The 22872-nt window shown below is 38.1% G+C and overlaps 1 protein-coding gene across 1 annotated transcript; it reads right to left on the bottom strand.

The window, feature by feature from the left end:
- Position 1: 1 nt before the first annotated feature.
- Positions 2-13808, bottom strand: LOC127444021 (interferon gamma receptor 1-like). The gene is made up of 7 exons (XM_051703151.1): positions 13574-13808; positions 5305-5440; positions 4916-5085; positions 4675-4820; positions 4404-4563; positions 4011-4141; positions 2-352 (listed from the first exon to the last, which is right to left on the bottom strand). The coding sequence occupies exons 1-7, from the start codon at positions 13656-13658 to the stop codon at positions 14-16; spliced, it is 1167 nt and encodes a 388-aa protein (XP_051559111.1). The 5' UTR covers positions 13659-13808; the 3' UTR covers positions 2-13.
- Between the last annotated feature and the right edge of the window lie 9064 nt (positions 13809-22872).

A 22872-nucleotide genomic window follows, 5' to 3' on the forward strand; every position in this document is an offset into this window, starting at 1 on the left:
TAGTCTCTTGCATCTATTGAAGTGCCCAGGAGTGTTTGTTGGCTCTGTAAACTTCTACCATATCACCAGGACTTATTTCTTGTCTCAGGACATGTGGACAGTCATATCCTGCCGATAGGTCGCTGGTGGACAAATTGTCTGACTCATTAAATGTGCCTTGCACATTGTTGCTGCTGTGGTCAGAGCTGACGGAAGTACTGGAACAATCTGAGGACTGGTCCTCATTGAAGATCTCTGTTAATAATGTAGAGTCCCCAATGTAAGTGGGCGGTTCAATCTGAAGGTCATTTGGCACATCCTTCGGCTCCAGTATCAGGGGGTTGCAAAAGTGTGTTTGTGTTGGCTCGAATTCCTACCAAACCAGAAGAGACAACATTCAGTAACCCATCCCAGTGCAAGAATGACGTTGGGTTACAGTTCTACAACATTACAAAAAACTCAAGAAGCCACTTTGTGTTACGTATATCTATTTTTTGTGTGGCTTAAGTATACACATTTTTGGACCTCACATTGGGATGTGACAAAATAAAATCTGCAGCAAAATGTGTTTGTGCATAGAGTTAATGGGGATGATTATTTTCCTCGCTTTTATTTAAACTCTTCTCATCTAGAGTGTATTTATATCTACCTTAATTTTCTTTCCAATCCAGATCTAACACACCTGATTCAAATTTTTGGGTAAAATGTACACCTTGACTTCACTGTAGGTTGCTTTGGAGAAAAGTGTCTGACAAATCCATAAAGGCAAATGTGTATATATCGATGTGGGACACTGATGATGATGTAAATCGTAAATGTTTTGTCTTTGCACTTTTGCACTTTTTGGCCTCACAATAAACAAAAAAATGGTAAGACTTTTCCTACACATTGTGTGCGAGCTTCCCCTCTCTTTTGGACTATAGTATGATTTTTTTGAGCTTACGCACCAAAGCTAATTGGAAATATAAGCCCTTTCAGTATTTGGCGCAGACATCTTTACAGCTTTTGTCCTGCTGTTGGTTTGCTACTATATATAGATGTGTTAATGTAGATAGTATGCAAACTGGGGCGAAGCCATAGATTAGGTGGTTCAGATTTGTTTGATTGGATCTGGAATTTCCTACTGCGAAGTTCCTACTTATGAGTTTAGAACTTTTGGAAAAGTTATAAAGTTTGCAACTTGTAAGGCATGTCCTGATACCATTTTTTGGAGAACAAGTACAAATACTGGTACTTCCTTTTCGGTACTCGTCGATACTGATGCCTGTTTTTTGGTTTATTTTCTCTGAATTCCATATTCAACAGTTTATTTCAATTTTATCTTCAAAATGGTGTCTAAATAAATGCATTTGTTGAAACTTGAATCAATGAAAATAGAACAGTTTAATTTTCAATATAATATTGTATTATTTGTATCAAATGAAGTGCTTTTATACAGAACCTATTAGTAGTAGTTGTGTTACAGTGAATATTACATAACTATACAGTAGTGATCCATTTCTGTCGTACATTTTTCCATTTAAATTTAGCTTTTAATTTGAAGTGAAGCCCTTTCTGCTTTCTGTGTTTTTGACAGTAGCTTCTCACCTCCGGCAAAACGGGTCACTACCATACTCAATGTGATTATTAAACCGCAAAAGGCTGCTATTTTCTTAAAGGGGTCATAAAACGGAGAATCAAATTCATACTGTAAATTTCAGAGCACAAAACTTCCTCCCCAATCTAAAAAGAGCATTTATAGTTGCCACCCTGCTGAAACGTCTCGTTTTGAAACCTGTCTGTTCGTGACGTCATGACACATTGCTCATTTGTATTTACACATCCCACAACATGCGTCATCGCACCTTTGGCTCCGCCCCTGGCGTGCAGGTCGAGATGGCATTCCTACCATAACACCAAAGGGGACCCATCTGGACTATTTTGAATTATTTTGTATATGAACATGAACTACACAGACTCTTTGACCGTTGTCATGTATCTCGCCGTTTTTAAAAGACGCGGTGTCAAGTTACAACTCTGAAAGGGAGAAGCAATTCTGTGTCATTCAGCTGCTTCCTCATGTTGTTTTGAGAACAAACACGTCATGGACACATCGCCCATCTGCGCTATTTTTAATTGTTGGTGTATGTAAACATAGGACGTCTTTGACCATTTCGGTGTGTTTCCGGCGATGTGCACCTCAGTGCGCCTTCAGTATGTGTGTGCGTAATTTCACCGTTCTTTGGACTATGATGTTTTCGTTTTTTTCGGCTCATGTCTGTGTAGATTGCTTGTGAACATTCATAATACAAATCAAGCTTTGCAAAGGAACTTATTGAAGGATGGGGCAGTTAAAGACACTTAAAAAATGTAAGTAAACCGTTTCATTCATGAATATTTCAAATGTCATGACTGTTTGATAGTTTATGGTGTTTTAACAGTATTAACAGTTGTGCTTGAGATGAACAGTTTAATATATTCAGATGCAATGTGTTGGATGTGCGTTATGTGTAAACCCTGCAATTGTGTTTTATAATGTTCTTCCGATTGAGTTTGATTAATTTGAGGGGCTGCATGATGTCAGCCAATCAGAACAGTGGGCATTTACATTGAAGTTTTAAGGAAGCGCTTAGGCCAAAACTGAGTGTTTCAGACAGAGGGCCAAAAACAGGGTGGAAAATTATCATATATTACTAAATTTTTACTGTTTTGGTGCAAAAAAACTTTTATAACATTATCATTGGATCTCAGGGAAGATAATAAAATTACAAAAAAAATGCACTTCATGACCCCTTTAAATAAATGAATAGACTGTATGCATTGATACATGCTGACACATTGTAAAGATAACTTTTAACCATAATTAATATTTACGGATAAGCTAGAGCATTCAGTTTTACGTGTTTGAATTGAGTACACATGAATAATTTACTTAATATTTTCAAGTTCACGCTTAAACTAACTTATTCAGTGTAGAAAGTACTTCATCTTTTCTGCTTTCTGCCTTATAGCCATTCTTCATCCATGATGTACAAAATACATACAGACTACATTCTGCTGTCGACCTTTACAGTTACAAGATAAATATGACAAATACCACTTCAGTCAGCTACTAGAGTGCATCCATATCTGCCATGACTTCTTTTAAGGGACAGTTCACCCAAAAATGAAAATTCTCGTCATCATTTACTCACCCTCATGCAATCCCAGATGTGTATGACTTTCTTTCTTTGGCTGAACACAAATGATGATTTTTAGAAGAATATTTCGGCTCTGGAGGTCCATACAATGCAAGTAAATGCTGGACAGAACTTTCAAGCTCCAAAAAGCACATAAATGCAGCATAGAAGTAATAAATAAGACTCCAGTGGTTTAATCCATGTCTTCTGAAGCGATATGATAGGTGTGGGTGAGAAACAGATCAATATTTAATTCCTTTTTTACTATAAATTCTCCTCACTGCCAAGAATGCGAATCGCCAAAAACACAAGAAGAATGCGAAAGTGAAAGTGGAGATTTATAGTACAAAAGGACTTAAATATTGATCTGTTTCTCACCCACACCTATCATATCACTTCTGAAGACATGGATTAAACCACTGGAGTTTTATGAATTACTTATATGCTGCCTTTATGTGCTTTTTGGAGCTTCAAAGTTCTGGCCACCATTCACTTGTATTGTTTGGACCTCCAGAGCTGAAATATTCTTCTAAAAATCTTAATTCATGTTCTGCAGAAGAAAGAAAGTCATACACATCTGGGATTGCGTGAGGTTGAGTAAATGATGAGAGAATTTTCATTTTTGGGTGTACTATTCTTTTAATTGACACAGCCCAAAACTGGAAAGACCTCTAAAGTTTTCCACTAGTAATTACAACATTGTTTTGGTGATTATGTACACTCATTTCACAAATATGTTCATCCTGATATGAGTTGAACATCTTTAGAACAGGATTGAGCAACAATTTATGTAAACAATGTAAAAATACAGAAGGTGGTTACTGATGTTAACATTTCATTCATTTTTTTTTTAACAAAGAGAACAGGTCTTACCAAGGACTTGGGAAAAGCATAGGCTGCTTTCTTTTTCATTTTCTTGTCGAGTTTCTTTGCTAGCAGCAATAATAAACCGGCTATAAAAAGCAGCGCCAAAATACCACCCAGCACTGGATACAGGAACAGATCTTTGGGAAGAGAGAAATAGTCAATTACATCATCCTCTGTTGTGCACGTGTTTATCGTTTTGGTCACAATTTAAAGATGATTTATGTCATTTCTAAAGTCACCAAATGTAATGTAAAAAATAATGACAGTTTCAAATGTAATGAAGTTTCAGATGCACCCCATTCAATCCTTGATCATTTCAACAGGCTAAAAAAATCAATCAATGAGTAAACTTGTTTCAAACATCAAGAGCAGACATCTGTTAATGTAAAGTGTATTTACAGCTTTTAATGTCTCCTTCGTAACACCCTGATGTGGGCTTGAGCTGTCTCTGTCCGATATTTCCAGTGAGACTGACACAATATTTCTGCCTCTCCTCACGAAATTGAATGGAAGTCTCGCATGTTGCAAGATTCAATTCACATCTAAATGCTTCTTTTCCCTGTAGAGAAAATAAATTTGTACATGAAATTCCTGCATTATCTACAGAAGACATGTTTCTGGGCTTCCAGGTGATCTCATGCGAGTTATTTGATAAATAAGTAAGTGTTACCTCTTCTGTTACAACAGAATATTCAAAAAGATCGTTGAGATTGCGTAGAGCTGGTGTGTTTCTATAGAGCTGCAGAGGATTGCTGAACTCTAGGTGGAGTTTGCCCTCTTTAGGAGACAGTTTAACCTTAGGGAAGTCCAACTGACCTGAGCGCACAGGTGTAGCTACAGTTAGCCTATACAGTAGGGGTTAGGTATGACAGAATGGTATTTTCATCCAAGTTACTCTTTGTTAAACTTACACTTTATTTTGCTTGCTGCATTTTGATTGAAGCTGAATATAACTGATTCTGCTTTCTCAGACGTGTGAGTCCCCCACATGGCCATCACTGTGACAACGTAGTGATTGTACGCTGGATTCCACAGCATACTGGATATGTTTAAAGAGTTTTTTTCTGTTGTAACAGGTTCCCTGGGACACAGATAAATAGTAACAGTAAGCCTGGGATAAGAAGCATCTAAACAAGGGTTTCAAATTGCAAACAAATAAATATATGGTTTGATTGGCATTCAACAACTATTTAAAAAAATATATAAAAATGAAAATTCGAAGTATATTAGATGCTCTTAGTTCCAGTGAAAGATGGAAACTGTTGTTTTTGAAAGTTTGTATTTCACCAAAGAAATGTACCATATTTTATCCTTGTCTTTCACCTCCACCTGGAAGGATACATTCTGTCTGGGATAAGGATATTGCCAGCGTACTTCAACTCCATAGTTGTCACACTGGATAGACACATTGATGGGAGGAGAGAGGCGACTCCGAGCTAAAGGAAAGCGACAGATAGAATAACAGTTAATCAGTTATCACAACGTAGGCGTCATTTATGGGTGGGACATGTCCTTACCACTTTTTGCCAAGGCAAACTTTGTCCCCACTCCCCACCGTCAATGACAATTAGGATTGAACGATTAATCGAAATAAAATCAAAATCATGACACGACCTAGTGCGATTATCTACAGAGCCCCTCAGAGGACAGGACGGGAATTTTTTTTTCTGAAATAGTTTTGCCCTTGCAGTAAATTTCCCATGGTTTTACTAAAATAACCATATTTTTACCTTGTAGTAGTAAAACCATAGTACTAAAACAGGAAAACAAAAACTATGGGAATAAAAATCATAATTTTGTGGTTATTTTGATTTTTGAAAACAATTTATGTAACCACAAGATTAACCATGGTTCTGCCAAAAACTATGGTTACTACAGTCTACGATATCAGCAGCACTTTATCATAAGGTTACATTTGTTAACATTAGTAAATGCATTAGGTATCATGAACCTACATTTAAACAATATATATTTTATAGTAATGTTAGTTAATAAAAATACAATTGTTCATTGTTAGCTTGTTAGATCTTAGTGTATTAACAAATGTTAACATATACAACTTTTGACTTTAAAAATATGCTAGTATATGTTGAAATTAATTAACATTAACCAAGACTGATAAATGCTGTAAAAGTATTATTCATTGTTAGTTCATGTTAACTAATGTTAAGAAATGTAACCTTAAAGTGTTACCACAATATTATTATAGTAAAACCATAGTTAAACTATGGTATTTGCATTAGTAAAACCATAATACCCACAAAATTATGATTTTTATTAACATAATTTGTGTTTTCCTATATTATTACTATGGTTATCTATGAATATTATGGTTAAAATATGGTTACTGCAGTAAAACCATGGTCAATTTATTACGAGGGAACTCAAAACTATTGCGAGGGCATGCAAAACTGTGAGGAAACGCAAAACTTATTGCGAGGGAACGCAAGACTTATTGCGAGGGAACGCAAAACTTATTGCGAGGGGACGCAAGACTTATGGCGAGGGGACGCAAGACTTATTGCGAGGGAACGCAAAACTATTGCGAGGGAACGCAAGACTATTGTGAGGGAATGCAAATCTTATAGCGAGGGAACGCAAAACTTATAGCGAGGGAACGCAAAACTTATTGCGAGGGGACACAAGACTTATTGCGAGGGGACACAAGACTTATTGCGAGGGGACACAAGACTTATAGCGAGGGAACGCAAGGCTTATTGTGAGGGAACGCAAAACTATTGCGAGGGAACGCAAATCTTATAGCGAGGGAACGCAAAACTTATAGCGAGGGAACAAGATTTATTGCGAGGGAACACAAAACTATTGCGAGGGAACTCAACTTATAGCGAGGGAACGCAAAACTTATAGCGAGGGAACGCAAATCTTATAGCGAGGGAACGCAAATCTTATAGCGAGGGAACGCAAAACTTATAGCGAGGGAACGCAAGTTTTATTGCGAGGGAACTCAAGACTTATTGCGACGGAACGCAAGACTATTGCGAGGGGACACAAGACTATTGCGAGGGGACACAAGACTTATTGCGAGGGAACGCAAAACTATTGCGAGGGAACACAAAACTTATAGCGAAGGAACAAAAGACTTATTGCGAGGAAACGCAAAACTATTGTGAGGGAACTCAAAATTTATAGCGAGGGAATGCAAAACTTATAGCGAGGGAACGCAAATCTTATAGCGAGGGAACGCAAGATTTATTGCGAGGGAACGCAAGATTTATTGCGAGGGAACGCAAAACTATTGCGAGGGAACGCAAAACTTATAGCGAGGGAACGCAAATCTTATAGCGAGGGAATGCAAATCTTATAGCGAGGGAATGCAAATCTTATAGCCAGGGAACGCAAGATTTATTGCGAGGGAACGCAAAACTATTGGGAGGGAACGCAAAATTTATAGCGAGGGAACGCAAATTTTATAGCGAGGGAACAAAAGACTTATTGCGAGGGAACGCAAAACTATTGCGAGGGAACGCAAAACTATTGGGAGGGAACGCAAAATTTATAGCGAGGGAACGCAAATTTTGTAGCGAGGGAACGCAAGATTTACTGTGAGGGAACGCAAAACTATTGCGAGGGAACGCAAAACTTATAGCGAGGGAACGCAAATCTTATAGCGAGGGAACGCAAAACTTATAGCGAGGGAATGCAAATCTTATAGCCAGGGAACGCAAGATTTATTGCGAGGGAACGCAAAACTATTGGGAGGGAACGCAAAATTTATAGCGAGGGAACGCAAATTTTATAGCGAGGGAACGCAAGATTTATTGCGAGGGAACACAAGATTTATTGCGAGGGAACGCAAAACTATTGCGAGGGAACTCAACTTATAGCGAGGGAACGCAAAACTTATAGCGAGGGAACGCAAATCTTGTAGCGAGGGAACGCAAAACTTATAGCGAGGGAACGTAAAACTATTGCGAGGGAACTCAAAACTTATAGCGAGGGAACGCAAATCTTATAGCAAGGGAACGCAAGACTTATTGCGAGGGAACGCAAAACTATTGCGAGGGAACTCAAAACTTATAGTGAGGGAACGCAAAACTTATAGCGAGGGAACTCAAAACTTATAGTGAGGGAACGCAAGACTTATTGCGAGGGAACGCAAAACTATTGCGAGGGAACTCAACTTATAGCGAGGGAACGCAAAACTTATAGCGAGGGAACTCAAAACTTATAGTGAGGGAACGCAAGACTTATTGCGAGGGAACGCAAAACTATTGCGAGGGGACACAAGATTTATTGCGAGGGGACACAAGATTTATTGCGAGGGAACGCAAAATTTATAGCGAGGGAACGCAAATCTTATTGCAAGGAAACATAAAACTATTTCAGAAACAAAATTCCCGCACTGTCCTCTAAGGGGTTCAGTAATTATCAAACAAACAAATAAATAAATAAATTGTCTGAATGTGCTGCACAGCTCTGTTCTGTGCTTTATTAAATGCATGTAAACAAGATCAGTGTATTACACGTGTGTTTACTGTGGTTTCAAAGTGATAACAAACAAATTATATCTGGTGCCCTGAGTGACAGATGTGCTCCAAGTTCGTTTCGGTGTGCTAACAAGCGATGAGTGTGTTATTTAAAGCAATCCAGATTCACTTTTATTGCATATTTGCGTACTTACACATTTGTTTAGCCATTAAATGTTACTACAAATCTTAATTTGAGAATTTTCATTATTCACTATTCCTTTAACTTGTATTAAGATGTGGTATTGAACAAACCCTTAAGCATTAAAATTAATGTGGCCCATACATCCCCTAATACACTGGGACAGTCCAGTACACTGACACTCTTCAGTCCTGTGCAGAGCTTAATATGTGACATTTGATGCTGTCAGATCCAGGCTATGATAAAGAAGGTTATTTTGGGTGTAAAACTAAACCAGTTTTCCCAGTTTTGACTGTTGACCAACAACCATCTCAACTGTGCCATCCATTTGTAGTCATGGTGAAGATATGTGGTACACTTTACTGTCATCAATGACACTTTTCTGAGAAATCTCAGTGTAAAAAAATAAAACGATGGTTTCTCAGTCAGTCTTAAAGGGATAGTTTAACCAGAAAAGACATTCTGTCATCATTCTATTGCCATTTTTGCATGAATTATGCCTTTAATGCTGGTTTCACAAGAAGGATAAAGTACAAAACAGACATTAAGCAACTTCCTTAACACTGTGCCAATTTATGCACATTTCCATCTTGCCATCGCTAAGGCAAATAGAGCATAACATTCACTGGACACTTTTTCAGCTTTCTTGGTTCCGGAAGTATTTTCTCATTCAGTTTCTCCACAGGCATTTCAACAATTCTTCAGTAAAGAGTTTTAAGCCACAAACCAAACCAACCAGCTCTGAGATGAATCACACAACATTACAAATGTGATTCAAAGCAAACAGTGTCTGTACGTCTACAAAACAAAACACAGGTACAAGACCATTGTACTTCAGTTATTTTATGTAGGATTGAGCTACTTACCCTATTAACCATAGCAAATGATGGTGAACAATATTATACAAAATTATAGAGCACAACTGTGCACGTCCACTTTTCAGCCGTCTTTGTTCGCGAAGTGTTCTGACTATTCTTTTTTCCCATATGGATTTCATAAAATATGTACAATTTTGATTTTAAGCAAAAAAGTTTGAAAATCAGACAAAAGGACAAAGACTGTGTACTTAACGTCTTCAACCCTTGTGTGTCAATAATAATAATAACAAAAGTTACTCAGAGGTCCTTAGAGGACAAAAATGTCCGCGTCAATAAACTGCCATAACAATATTATCCATTAATGTTATTTTCCACTTTCAGTGACTTAGATTTTTTTGACCAACATCAGTCCTGATCATAACTACCAAATATTCATTCATTTTCAGGATTTTAACCCTTTAAATGCCAGTTTGTTTACATAATGCCACTGTTGTTTATCACACACACACACACATTTCTCAATACACACATACAAAACACACTCTGACATCCATACCAACACACCCACAATTTTATCTGCATCATTTATTCAATTGTCCTGCAGTGCTCTATAATACAGCAAACAGAAAATAGGGGAAAAGCTTGTATTTGCTCCATAGGCTAAACATGAAAAATGGTGCCATCTGGTGGAAAATATTACAAATGTAAATTTTGAATCAGGGCTCTGAAATTAAAGCATAATATCACAGAATTCATGATTTTATGCTTTAATGGCACTGGGATCAAATATTGCAGTTTTAATGGGTTTCAATGGGGACTGCTGAAATTCTGAGCCAATGAGAAAATCTCAAAGGAGCGTTGATTACACCCACCTGCTCTGATTAGTGTGTCGGTAATTCTTGTGCTTAAATGAAAAAGATCCCAAAGCAAGCTCTTAAATGAAAATGGAGGCAGAGAGCTATTGTTTAAATGAAATTGATTCAAAGCTAGTGCTGAAATGAAATACATGGCAAATTTTAGGTACTGATTTAATGATGCATTTATTTCATTCACTATGTATTGAATTATTTACTGAATTATACATTTAATTAATTCACTATGTATTTAATGATTTAATATTTAATTATTTATTTAATGATGTAAAGAATTAATTAACTACTTATTTAATGATTTATTTAAATATTTATTTAATGATTTAATTTTTAGTAATTTGGCTCTCCAAATCATTAGTGGTGTTATGGATAAAGGAAAATGCCTTCCAGACCGCTAGAGGGCGCTGCTTGCTTACACAATGGCGACTGAAGCGCTGATTGCAATCTATTTTTAAACGCAGCCTTTCAAGCTTTCGCAATGGCACGAGACCATATTGCGATTTCAGTCTTAACTCAATCAATCGTGCTGCTTTAATGGATACAATACCAATGTCAAAGAAGTCAAAGTTTGCTGGTTTCAAAGCGTTTTGGATGGTTTTACTTCATCATGAACAGGTAAGTGCTGCTTTCACAACTGCCACGTCTGTTACGACAGTTTGTCCTCATTAATGTGAGAACGGGAATGATTATAAATGAAATATTACATATTCTTAGGAGTGCCAACCCTTCTACATTCTGTGGCTATCATTATTTCTGGATTGTGCATTTGAAATCAAAGAGTTATTACGAAGTGTGTTGATGATTAATTATAAATGAACCATCGGTTTTTCATATCGTTATTTTTTATGCTTAAAAACTGATTTGTCGATGGTTTAAATTTGGTCAATAATTGGCCGATAAATATTGGCGGCCGATACATCGCTAAACAGTGTATTTTAAGTTTATTGCAAAATACTCAATTGTCTACATAAATAAGTTGTTATGACAAAGTTGTTTGCAATGCATCATGGGACAGTTGCTGCTGAGCTCTTTTGCAACAATTTCCATCTCCATGGTAACAGCGACATCTCTGATTGGTGACTCTTGCTTAAGGATTGTGGGTAGTGTAGTTCTTCAAAAAAAAAAAAAAAAAAACTCATAACATACAACACTATATAAAATGGTCATAAGTATGCAGACACCCATAGGTGATCAGTGCCCAGGGGCCCTTGACTACCAGGGGCCCAGGGGGGCCATGGGCTGCAAGGTCTCGCAGCCCATCAACTTTGAAAACAAATGTTTATATAGGCTTAAATATGTGGGACCAGAGCTTATACAAGGCTCCCTCAACAGGGCCCTGTGACTATGAGGGCCCCCAGCCCTCTTATAGGACCCTTTTGCCTTATTGTTTCTATTAACATTTTTTGAGCAACTCTTTAATCTTATAACACCGCATGTATCATATTAGATACATGACTTTTTATAAAGCTTCTACATCATCATCACAATGTGTATGAGATGTCTACTGTCTCATGTTTCATAATTTATTATGGCCCCTGTATATATCTGCATTTTGTATGCATAATTTGTTTACATTAGTTTACATTATGTATAACAAATGTTAAAATGGTGCTGTCTCTTTAAGAACAGTGGCTGTTCAGTGTGCGTCCACATTCATCCTGTGTGTTTGAATTAATCTGACTGTAATTAACAGAACAGGTATTAAAAGAGACTTCAATCGATGAAAATAGATTGCATAGATCTCAACTTTTAAAGATAATTGGACCGTGGGCCCATAATCCACCCCTGCAGACACCCAATTTGAATGAATAAGTTTGGCTAATTCAGCTACAGTACACCCATTTTTAACAGGTGCATAAATTCAAGTATCCTTAATATACTCAGACAAACAGAGACATTTTGGGAAGACCCCTTTTCTGTTCAGGCATAATAATAAAGTCCATTGAACTGAACTGTAAATCAAAGCATCTGCCAAACGAATGCTTAATGCAAACACTCAGTTGTTGCACTAAATGTGACTTTCAGTAATACACCAACAACCTGATCTTGCTCATGTCTGATAGCTGTTAGGACTAATATACTGTGATTGTCAGAGTAATGCAATAAATTCAGATGTGTTATGCTTGAACTTCACCCCACTTTATGGATTTAGTTAATGTGTAAATACAATTAGGATTGTATCAGGAAGCATTACGTGTTCACAGAGATTTATAGTGTAACACTTAGTAAGCACTGATACTATGTTGAGACAGGAATGTCTGCTGGTTAAGGGAAGGGCTTTATCTGTCTCTGTCTTTCAATAGTGAGTTTTGACAAGTGATTCCATCTGTCAGGATGAAAGTACACTGGTACCAGCCCTTTGGAACACACACCCACGTAATCGTGATATTATTATCTTATGGTAAAACCACGCTGTTAAAGGACCAATAACCTTTACAAATCATGTTTTTGAACAAAAGTTACATTTTCATTACGTTACCATTCATTTCCCCATAGAATTAATCAATTAGGTGTGACCGGGGCTAGTTGTCACATGGGGAAGTTGTCTAGAAGAAGGGCTATATCTCAGTAACTTTAAGGTTTTGAGTCAAACGTCCAATTATACAAATGTGTGTTTTCACAAGCAGTGCTTATCTATGTTGGTTTCAAACACCTAGATCAAAACCTTCTTAAATTATAATAACTTTAATAAATTTCCATCTATTCAAACTAAACATCCAGTATCATAATATGTCTGTAACAGTTGTTGGTTAAACAAGCGAACAGAATAAAACCATACTGGGCAAGGGTCATCTATAAAATGAAGGTAGATTTTACATAGTTCAAAGGTCAGGACTAAAGTAGTTTTTATAGATGTCAGGTCAGGTCAAGTGTTTTATATTAATTACAATTTCTGTTGGACAAAACAATATCTTTTTTTCTTATTTACATGTTACCTTTTTTGCTGTTTTATTAATAGTTTGTGTGTGTGTGTGTGTGTGTGTGTGTGTGTGTGTGTGTGTTTTATAATAACTTGACTGTTTAAATTGGGTTGAAAAGTCTATAATAGCTTTATAAACAACTTATCCCCTTATAATGTGACACAATAGGGCAGTCAATCAGTATATATTTTTTTTCTTCCTGGTCAATAACGGTGAAAATGTATAATAGCATTTTTTTTTTTAATCAAGACTTCAAAATAATAATAATAATAATAATCTCATTAAAAGTAATTTAAGAATATAAATACATAAACCGTAAAAAATAATACCTTCACTAGCGGCGGTGTGGATGAGGATCAGTGTAAAGAGGCAGGTCTGTATCCGCATTATTGCCACGGTGTTTAAAACAAACATTCAAATAGTATAATCCTCCATTTAACATAAAATTAACCCCGTCGATATAATAGTTCTTCACGTTTAATAAAAGTTATGTTTCGTTTCAGATCTACATGAGGGCGGGAGCAGCGCGACGCTCTTCATGGAAATGACGTGAGTTCCTCTGAATCCTTCACTCCCTCTGGCACAATACACCTGCTGAAGGTATTTACAGGGAAAGGTAACTGCAGTAACTCCGCCTCGGAGCTTTTGAATTAAAGTCATTAATGCCGCGAATCAAAATCAGGTTTTTTCACGCGTTTAACCCTTGTGCGTCAATTTAAAACAAGTTACTCAGAGGTCCTTAGAGGACAAAAAATGTCCACGTCAAAAAAACTGCCATAATAATATTATATATTAATGTTATTTTCCACTTTCAATTAGTTAATTTTTTTAACCAACATCAGTCCTGATCATAACTACCAAATATTCATTCATTTTCAGGATTTTAACCCTTTAAATGGCAGTTTGTTTATATAATGCCACTGTTATTTTTTTACACACATTTCTCAATACACACATACAAAACACACTCTGACACACAACACACCCACACAATTTTATCTGCATCATTTATTCAATTGTCCTGCAGTGCTCTATAATACAGCAAACAGAAAACAGGGGAAAAGCTTGTATTTGCTCCATAGGCTAAACATGAGAAAAATGGCGCCATCTGGTGGAAAATATTAAAAATGTAAATTTTGAAGCCAGGGCTCCGAAATTAAAGTATAATATCATATAATTCATGATTTTATGCTTTAATGGCACTGGGATCAAATATTGCAGTTTTAATGGGTTTCAATGGGGACATTTTTGTTCTGAAGGTCCTGAGTGTAACTATTTTGTGTACACAGTGTATTATAGATGTATTATAGAAACTGAGGTTGAAATACCAAAATTCCCCCCAAAATACTCACCTTTGCCAAAATGTATGCCGTTGGCATTAACACAGTCAAAATGATAGAAAAAACTAAAATGAAAAAGACAAAAATGTCCCGAAGGTCACACAAGGGTTCATTTCAAAGTGATAATTGAATAGTTCATGACAAAACATCCATTACTCAGAGCCAGAAATTTACTGTCACCTCATGTAGGATCAAATTTCATCTTTCGGTTTAAATCGGATAGTGCCCTCTGATGTTATGTCACTGTATTACATCAGGTGTGAGATATTTAATAATGTAGTCTAAATGTTTTGGGAAAAGTGCAAACATTTCCTAAATTGAGCTATTATTCCCAGATCCTTTACTTAAATTGGATTAAGTTTACGCCTTAATCCTCAGTGAACCCAAAAAGTAGGCGATTTGGACACTTAAGCCACACTTAAAAAGGTATCTGATTAGATAACAAAATTATCAAAACACCTGTCATTACAGAGTACACATGAATGCAAGGATGGAGTGGAGAGAAATAATATCAAGGAAGAATACGAGGATGGAGTGGATGGAAATATAATAGATGGGGTTATCAATAACATAGAAGATTAAGAACCTAAAACTTGAACAAAGATGGAACCTGCTTAAAGAAGTCATTATATATGACTATTTCTCTTTGACTTTTCTAATTAATTGGTTAAATGAAATTAGCAATTATACTGCCCTTCAAAGGCAAGAGATGCAAAATTGAGTTTGAAATCAGGTCTTTTTGATATGATCTGACAGACGAGTTTGGATCATATGCTAAGATTCAAAGAAAACTGTGAAAATACAGTAACTACAAAATCCACATCAGAATAATTTGATGGATGCAGGGGTGTAGATTCAGAGGGTACAAGCACGTACAATCCCCCCATTATTTTAACCATGATCAATGGAAACATGTAAATGCTTCTCACTGCAACCCAGTGAGAAACCAAATCTACGCCCGGATGGATGGATGGATGGATGGAAAGTAATGCCATGTCGGCACCAAACATAGTTTAAAGCGTGATTAAAACAAACCATCACAGCACTGTAAAAAGTTGTAAATAAAAGAGATGTAAGACCCGAGGTGAAGACAGCATCTCTCAGCAACACCAAACATACAACAGGGGAAACAGAAGCAAGCGTCCTGCAAAACACTGTATCCAGCCATTGCGGCGAACGGTACCATCAGCTGGCGGGTATGTTGCTTTACAATTCAGTCCAGTATTTTGCGAGGTGGAGGGAAATGGAGATATTTGATGAACGGGAAGAGGGTGCCTGTGGTACATTAACAATAGCCACATAGTCACTGCTAGAGACACCAGGCTTCTTTACGGGCACTAAAAAACTCAAAAATATATCGTATTACCGTTCTCGCTCGTGTGACATCTCTGACTCTCTGATTTTCAGCAGCCGCCTCTTGAGTATGTGTCGTTGCTTTCGGCCAATGACAAAAATTGAAAAATACTACAAATTTCTGGTGCTATTTTGTGACCCTCAATGTTTGCAACACACAGCCCGCTCCCAGTTTGTTTCTAACCAATGCACAAATAAAAACTCTTAAAAAATCGAATATTTTATTTAATGCTGTGTTTGCCAAATTGTTTGATTGGGTGGGCAAGACTCACGTATTGGTGGGCTCACCCCACCCCTGCCCATGCCTACATCTGGCCCTGGTTTTAATTTATAAAACAACACAATCAAAACATGATTTTTTTTTCTCCTTGTTGAACTCAGGTACTTAAAATGAGCTAATGTGACACAATTAATGCATTTTTTGTCACAACTTAATTTCATTGTTTGCAATCAATTTAAATTTGTTAAATGGAAGTTCGCTTAATCCATTTGCATTGGGACAATTTAAATAATTTTCCTGGGCCATAACCAGATACATGCACATGTAATGTCAGGTTCCCAGCATGCACTGCGGCATGAGTAAAAACAGCAAATGAATGTCTTAATATTTGCTATTTATTGCATTATTTGCACTGGTGGTGTAGTGCGTATTGTCCCTTTGGATTTAGTGTCATGTGAGTGAGTCTATTTCCAAAATTATGAGATTAAGTTTCACCGTAATTGTGGTTTTAAAAAAAAAAAAAAAAAAAAAATTTGGTATAAATTAAATTGCCTCAACATAATTAAAATGATGACTTTGACACATTGTTATCTAGTAGCTGTGACAAAATGAATTTATGTTTGTACAAGACTTGATCAAATTCATTCAAATAAATTAGTTTTTGATGAAAAAATTTAATTTAATTGCATGGAAAAGTTTTCCTTAATTGTATTTAGTTTGTTGAACTTAGTTCCCTATCTGTCACTCACTCAACGTTGTGTCAATGTAGTGACCCTAGGGGTCACTCTTGGGAGCCCGAGACACCTCTGGTCTTTGATAAAAGGCCAATGAAAATTGGCGAGTGGTATTTGCATGCCACTCCCCTGGAAATACGGGTATAAAAGGAGCTGGTATGCAACCACTCATTCAGATTTTCTCTTCGGAGCCGAACGGTCGATGCTCACTGAGCTGAATTTCTACTGTTCATTCACCTCTGCTGGATCTGACGGCGCATTTCAGTGGCTTCTCCCCCCTCTGCACTGGTGCACTGCAGAGAATGCCCCTGGGTGCTTCGGCAGAAATAAAAGAGAGTATATTTTCTGAAAGAGCTTTTTCCTCTAAAAGAGTATATTTCTCTAAAAGAGCAGCACACACGGAACATCTTTTTAAAGATGCGTCTTTTTAAAGATGCCTTTCCGATTGTGTGTTATTCCTGGTTGCGGTCGTTACCATGTGATGTATTTTTCCACTTAAATATTCCCCCCTCTCTTGGGGCGAGGTGTGGTCTCCGCAGTGTCTTCCCCTTGGCAGGGACACCCCCCGACTAGACCTGGCGGCCCAGTCGGATAATCCCCCTTCTTTTTTAGGGAGTGTAAAAAAAGAAGGGGAAAAGAGGCCATGACTGGGTTAGCCTGTCTCTAACTTTTGGGTAGTCGACTTGTCCCCAAAGGGCCATTCGACACTCATAACTATGTTGGGGAAGGTTACGCGTTGACCTGGTGTGCTGGCTACGAGGCACACAGTGGTCTGCCCATCGCACACCGCCAGTTCACGTAACACAGTTCAGCCAGTTGTGGCGTTTCGTATAGGGACCACTAGTGTCACTACATCGACACAACTTCGAGTGAGTGACAGATAGTGAACGTCATGGTTACTTGCGTAACCTCCATTCCCTGATGGAGGGAACGAGACGTTGTGTCCCTCCTGCCACAACGCTGAACTACCCGCTGAAATGGCCGGACCTTTTCTCGGCTCCTCAGCATAAAACCTGAATGAGTGGTTGCATACCAGCTCCTTTTATACCCGTATGTCCAGGGGAGTGGCATGCAAATACCACTCGTCAATTTTCATTGGCCTTTTATCAAAAACCAGAGGTGTCTCAGGCTCCCAAGAGTGACCCCTAGTGTCACTACATTGACACAACGTCTCGTTCCCTCCATCAGGGAATGGAGGTTACGCAAGTAACTATGACATTTTTTGAGTGTAGATACAGTATACTGTTCAAAATGAAGACAAAAAGTATTTGGACAATTTTTGGTTGTCAAAAGTTAGTGGAACATGCCATTATATGGTAATGTGTAAGTACTGACTTCATATATCCACTAACACTCACCTTGACACCTTAAAAGACATCGCAAAAATGCCTAAGAGAGAAGGTCTAGTGTCATTTGTTTGCACAGATGTCCTTTGGTTTGATATTTTTTTTATCTAATGCAGTGACATTCATACATTTTAAAGTGTGGCTTAAGTGTCCACAGTTTTGTAAATAGAACTTTTAATGATTCCACAACAACACAGATAATTCTAGTTGGTGAAGAACATTATTTCAGTGATATTTATAATGCTTGATAACGCCTATTTCATGTTGACAATAAACCATAGATCCGATCGATAGCACCATATCTCTGGGGATGTATGTTTACACAATAATGTTATCACTTCATCATATTTAGAAAAGCCTCTTTTTACTGATAACCTGTCCCACTTCTTTAGAGTTGTGTACATGTGGATGATTCAAGACGCATGTGTAGAGGGGAAAATTAAGTCTGAAATATTCTATTCTCTTCATATTTTTTAAGGATTCTGAAAGCCATACAATAGCTTTGTCTGAGAAATTGACCGAAATTGCACCTCAAGAAACATCGCACCAGTTTTGTGTATGGCTCTAAAATACTTGGAAGAATGCACAGGGTCATATATGTATGGAGCCACTAATCTCCATACATACTAATCTCCATACATACTAATCTCCATACATACTAATTTCTGAAATAGTTTTGCGCTCCCTCGCAATAGGTTTTGCATTCCCTCGCAATAAGTTTTGCGTTCCCATGAAATAAGTCTTGCTTTCCCTCGCAATAAGGTTTGCATTCCCTCGCAATAAGGTTTGGCGTTCCTTCGCAATAGTTTGCATTCCCTTGCAATAAGTTACATTCTCTCACAATAAGTTTGCCGTTCCTTCGCAATAAGTTGCATTCCCTCACAATAAGTTTTGCATTCCCTCGAAATAAGGTTTGGCGTTCCTTCGCAATAGTTTGCATTCTCTCGCAGTAAGTCTCGCAATAAGTTGCATTCTCTTGCAATAAATTTGCCGTTCCTTCGCAAAAAGTTTTGCGTTCCCTCGAAATAAGGTTTGTGTTCCCTCGCAATAGTTTACCATCCCTTGCAATAAGTTACATTCTCTCGCAATAAGTTTGGCGTTCCCTCGCAATAAGGTTTGCATTCCCTTGCAATAAGTCTCGCAATAAGCTGCATTCTCTTGCAATAAGTTTACCGTTCCTTCGCAATAAGTTTTGCGTTCCCTCGAAATAAGTCTTGTGTTCCCTCGCAATAGTTTACCATCCTTTGCAATAAGTTACATTCTCTCGCAGTAAGTCTGGCTTTCCCTCGCAGTAAGTCTGACATTCCCTCGCAATAAGTCTGGCTTTCCCTCGCAGTAAGTCTGGCTTTCCCTCGCAGTAAGTCTGGCATTCCCTCGCAATAAGTCTGGCTTTCCCTCTCAGTAAGTCTTGCCTTCTCTCGCAATAAGTCTGGCTTTCCCTCTCAGTAAGTCTTGCCTTCCCTCGCAATAAGTCTGGCTTTCCCTCTCAGTAAGTCTTGCCTTCTCTCGCAATAAGTCTGGCCTTCCCTCGCAGTAAGTCTTGCCTTCTCTCGCAATAAGTCTGGCCTTCCCTCGCAGTAAGTCTTGCCTTCCCTCGCAGTAAGTCTTGCCTTCTCTCGCAATAAGTCTGGCCTTCCCTCGCAGTAAGTCTTGCCTTCTCTCGCAATAAGTCTGGCCTTCCCTCGCAGTAAGTCTTGCCTTCTCTCGCAATAAGTCTGGCTTTCCCTCTCAGTAAGTCTGGCATTCCCTCGCAATAAGTCTGGCTTTCCCTCTCAGTAAGTCTTGCCTTCTCTCGCAATAAGTCTGGCCTTCCCTCTCAGTAAGTCTTGCCTTCTCTCGCAATAAGTCTGGCCTTCCCTCGCAGTAAGTCTTGCCTTCTCTCGCAATAAGTCTGGCTTTCCCTCTCAGTAAGTCTTGCCTTCTCTCGCAATAAGTCTGGCCTTCCCTCTCAGTAAGTCTTGCCTTCTCTCGCAATAAGTCTGGCCCTCCCTCTCAGTAAGTCTTGCCTTCTCTCGCAATAAGTCTGGCCTTCCCTCTCAGTAAGTCTTGCCTTCTCTCGCAATAAGTCTGGCTTTCCCTCTCAGTAAGTCTTGCCTTCTCTCGCAATAAGTCTGGCCTTCCCTCGCAGTAAGTCTTGCGTTCCCTCGCAGTAAGTCTTGCATTCCTTCGCAATAAGTCTTGCATTCCCTCGCAATAAGTCTTGCGTTCCCTCGCAATAAGTCTTGCGTTCCCTCGCTATAAGTCTTGCGTTCCCTCTCAGTAAGTCTGGCTTTCCCTCGCAGTAAGTCTGGCTTTCCCTCGCAGTAAGTCTGGCTTTCCCTCGCAGTAAGTCTGGCATTCCCTCGCAATAAGTCTTGCCTTCTCTCGCAATAAGTCTGGCTTTCCCTCTCAGTAAGTCTGGCTTTCACTCGCAGTAAGTCTGGCTTTCCCTCGCAATAAGTCTTGCCTTCTCTCGCAATAAGTCTGGCTTTCCCTTTCAGTAAGTCTGGCTTCCCCTCTCAGTAAGTCTGGCTTTCCCTCTCAGTAAGTCTGGCTTTCCCTTGCAATAAGTCTTGCCTTCTCTCGCAGTAAGTCTGGCTTTCCCTTGCAATAAGTCTTGCCTTCTCTCGCAATAAGTCTGGCTTTCCCTTTCAGTAAGTCTGGCTTTCCCTCGCAATAGTTTGTGTTCCCTCGCAATATGTTTTGCGTTCCCTCGCAATACGTTTTGAGTTCCCTCACAATAGTTTGAGTTCCCTCACAATAAGTTTGTGATTTTTAAAACCCTCCACAATATTACTATAGTAAAACCATGATTTCTGCCAAAAAAACTATTACCACGGTTACGACAGTATTACTATTGTAAAACCATGGTAAATGTATTGTGAGGAAATGCAAAACTATTGCGAGGGCATGCAAACTATTTCAGAAAAAATATATCCGCCCCGAGGTTCCATATATATGTACTACATTTATTGTGCCTTTTTTTGTTTGTCTTTTTCACAGTCCATTTTTGTTGTATAGCAAAGAGAGCAGTGTACTTCAAAATTATCCCTTTAGGTTCCACACAAGAAAGAAAGTCAAGTTTGGAATGGCAAGAGGGGGTGGTGAGTAAATGATGACCGGATTTGTGAATATTTTTTGGCCTTTTCATAATTTATAAAATGGAAATGATGGGATGAACAGGATCAGGGCATGACATGAGCTGTAATTGAACTTGCATCGTCCACATGAGCTCCACAGTTCCACAGCATGTGCTCTAACTGCAAGGTCAAGTTTCGTACTCATCTCCCAGTTAACCTGTAATATATTCTGGTGTCCATTAAAGCTTTACATCGGGCAGGGAGAGAGATTACTCTAGAATGGATGACCCTTCCCCTCTGGATTTAGATGAAGTTTTCTGAGTCACTTATATAACACATTCAAGCTGGATCTAATCGGAACAGCCTTAAACTTAGTATCACTTTAAAGGTGATTTTGTGTATATGTATGTTTGCTGTTGGATATTTTTACTTGTCCTTTAGCAGATGCTTTTCACCTGAAGAAATTAACACTATACTCATTGAGTTTTGTATTGTTGTGGTGATGATGGCTTGCGTTTTTATGTGTCTGTTATCTATATTTCACAGAAGGGGTACATTTGAAAGACTACATAAGTATAACAATAGAAATGGCACTTTCCATGAAAAGGGTAGAAAATAACTTAAAACTCCAAATAAAAAAAGGTAACATTTTGGTTCTATTTCAAAAGTGTCAATGAAATGAGGTGCTAACCATTCAGGAAATGTTGATCGTCCACCTCAGGAGGTCAAACAGGATAATATATGAGCTGTTTTATTTTCGATTTATTTATATTAGGTTTGCAATTTTGTGTGATTTTGTTTAATTTATAGAATAAATATAAAAATGTAATCAATTTATAAAATAATACAAATAAATAAAAGGTAACCTGGTTGCAAATTTGACCTAAATTAAGCTATTACTCAGTAAAGGCAGGCTAGTTTGGTACGAAATGTTGGTTTGTAGTTAATGACAGTGTTGCATACTGTAAGGCTGGCACCAGAATGTCTACAACCAAAAGGCGCCATTTCTGGTAAAAGTCAAAGAACTCTGCGAGAATCAACGTCATAGAACTCTCTCACAAAAGCAGAAATCTACACCTGAATATCACCACAGTGTGATAAATTGCAAATCACCTTGCTGCCCCCCCTTCTCTCCTTCAACAGCTCTGGACCAACACAAAGACATAAGATTTATATGTAAAAAATATAACAAATACCATGAAAACAAAGAATGCAACTGTATGTGTTTGATATCATTTAAGAGGTCTTTGTGCGACTGGTATTGTGGTCTCTTTCCCATGTTGATAAAACTAATGGTAACAAAGTTATAAGGTCTTTGCCAAATACTGCATAATTCTGGAGGTCTATCCCCCTCCTTGACCTACAATTGAAATTATCTCCTGTATGTTAACAAGGTTAAACCCCAGGAAGTCAAGAACCCATTCACCCCCAAATCCTCATTGTTCAAAGGATAATACCATTTGGTACACAATGTTTATTCTGTCTAGATATTTAAGGAAAGTTGGCATGAAGCTCTGGGGATCTGTAAGCAGATCTCCCATGCTGTACCGCTGCATGTAGTTTTGTCAGGTATGTT

The sequence above is a fragment of the Myxocyprinus asiaticus genome, chromosome 7, assembly GCF_019703515.2.
Source record: "Myxocyprinus asiaticus isolate MX2 ecotype Aquarium Trade chromosome 7, UBuf_Myxa_2, whole genome shotgun sequence".
Classification (NCBI taxonomy): domain Eukaryota; kingdom Metazoa; phylum Chordata; class Actinopteri; order Cypriniformes; family Catostomidae; genus Myxocyprinus; species Myxocyprinus asiaticus.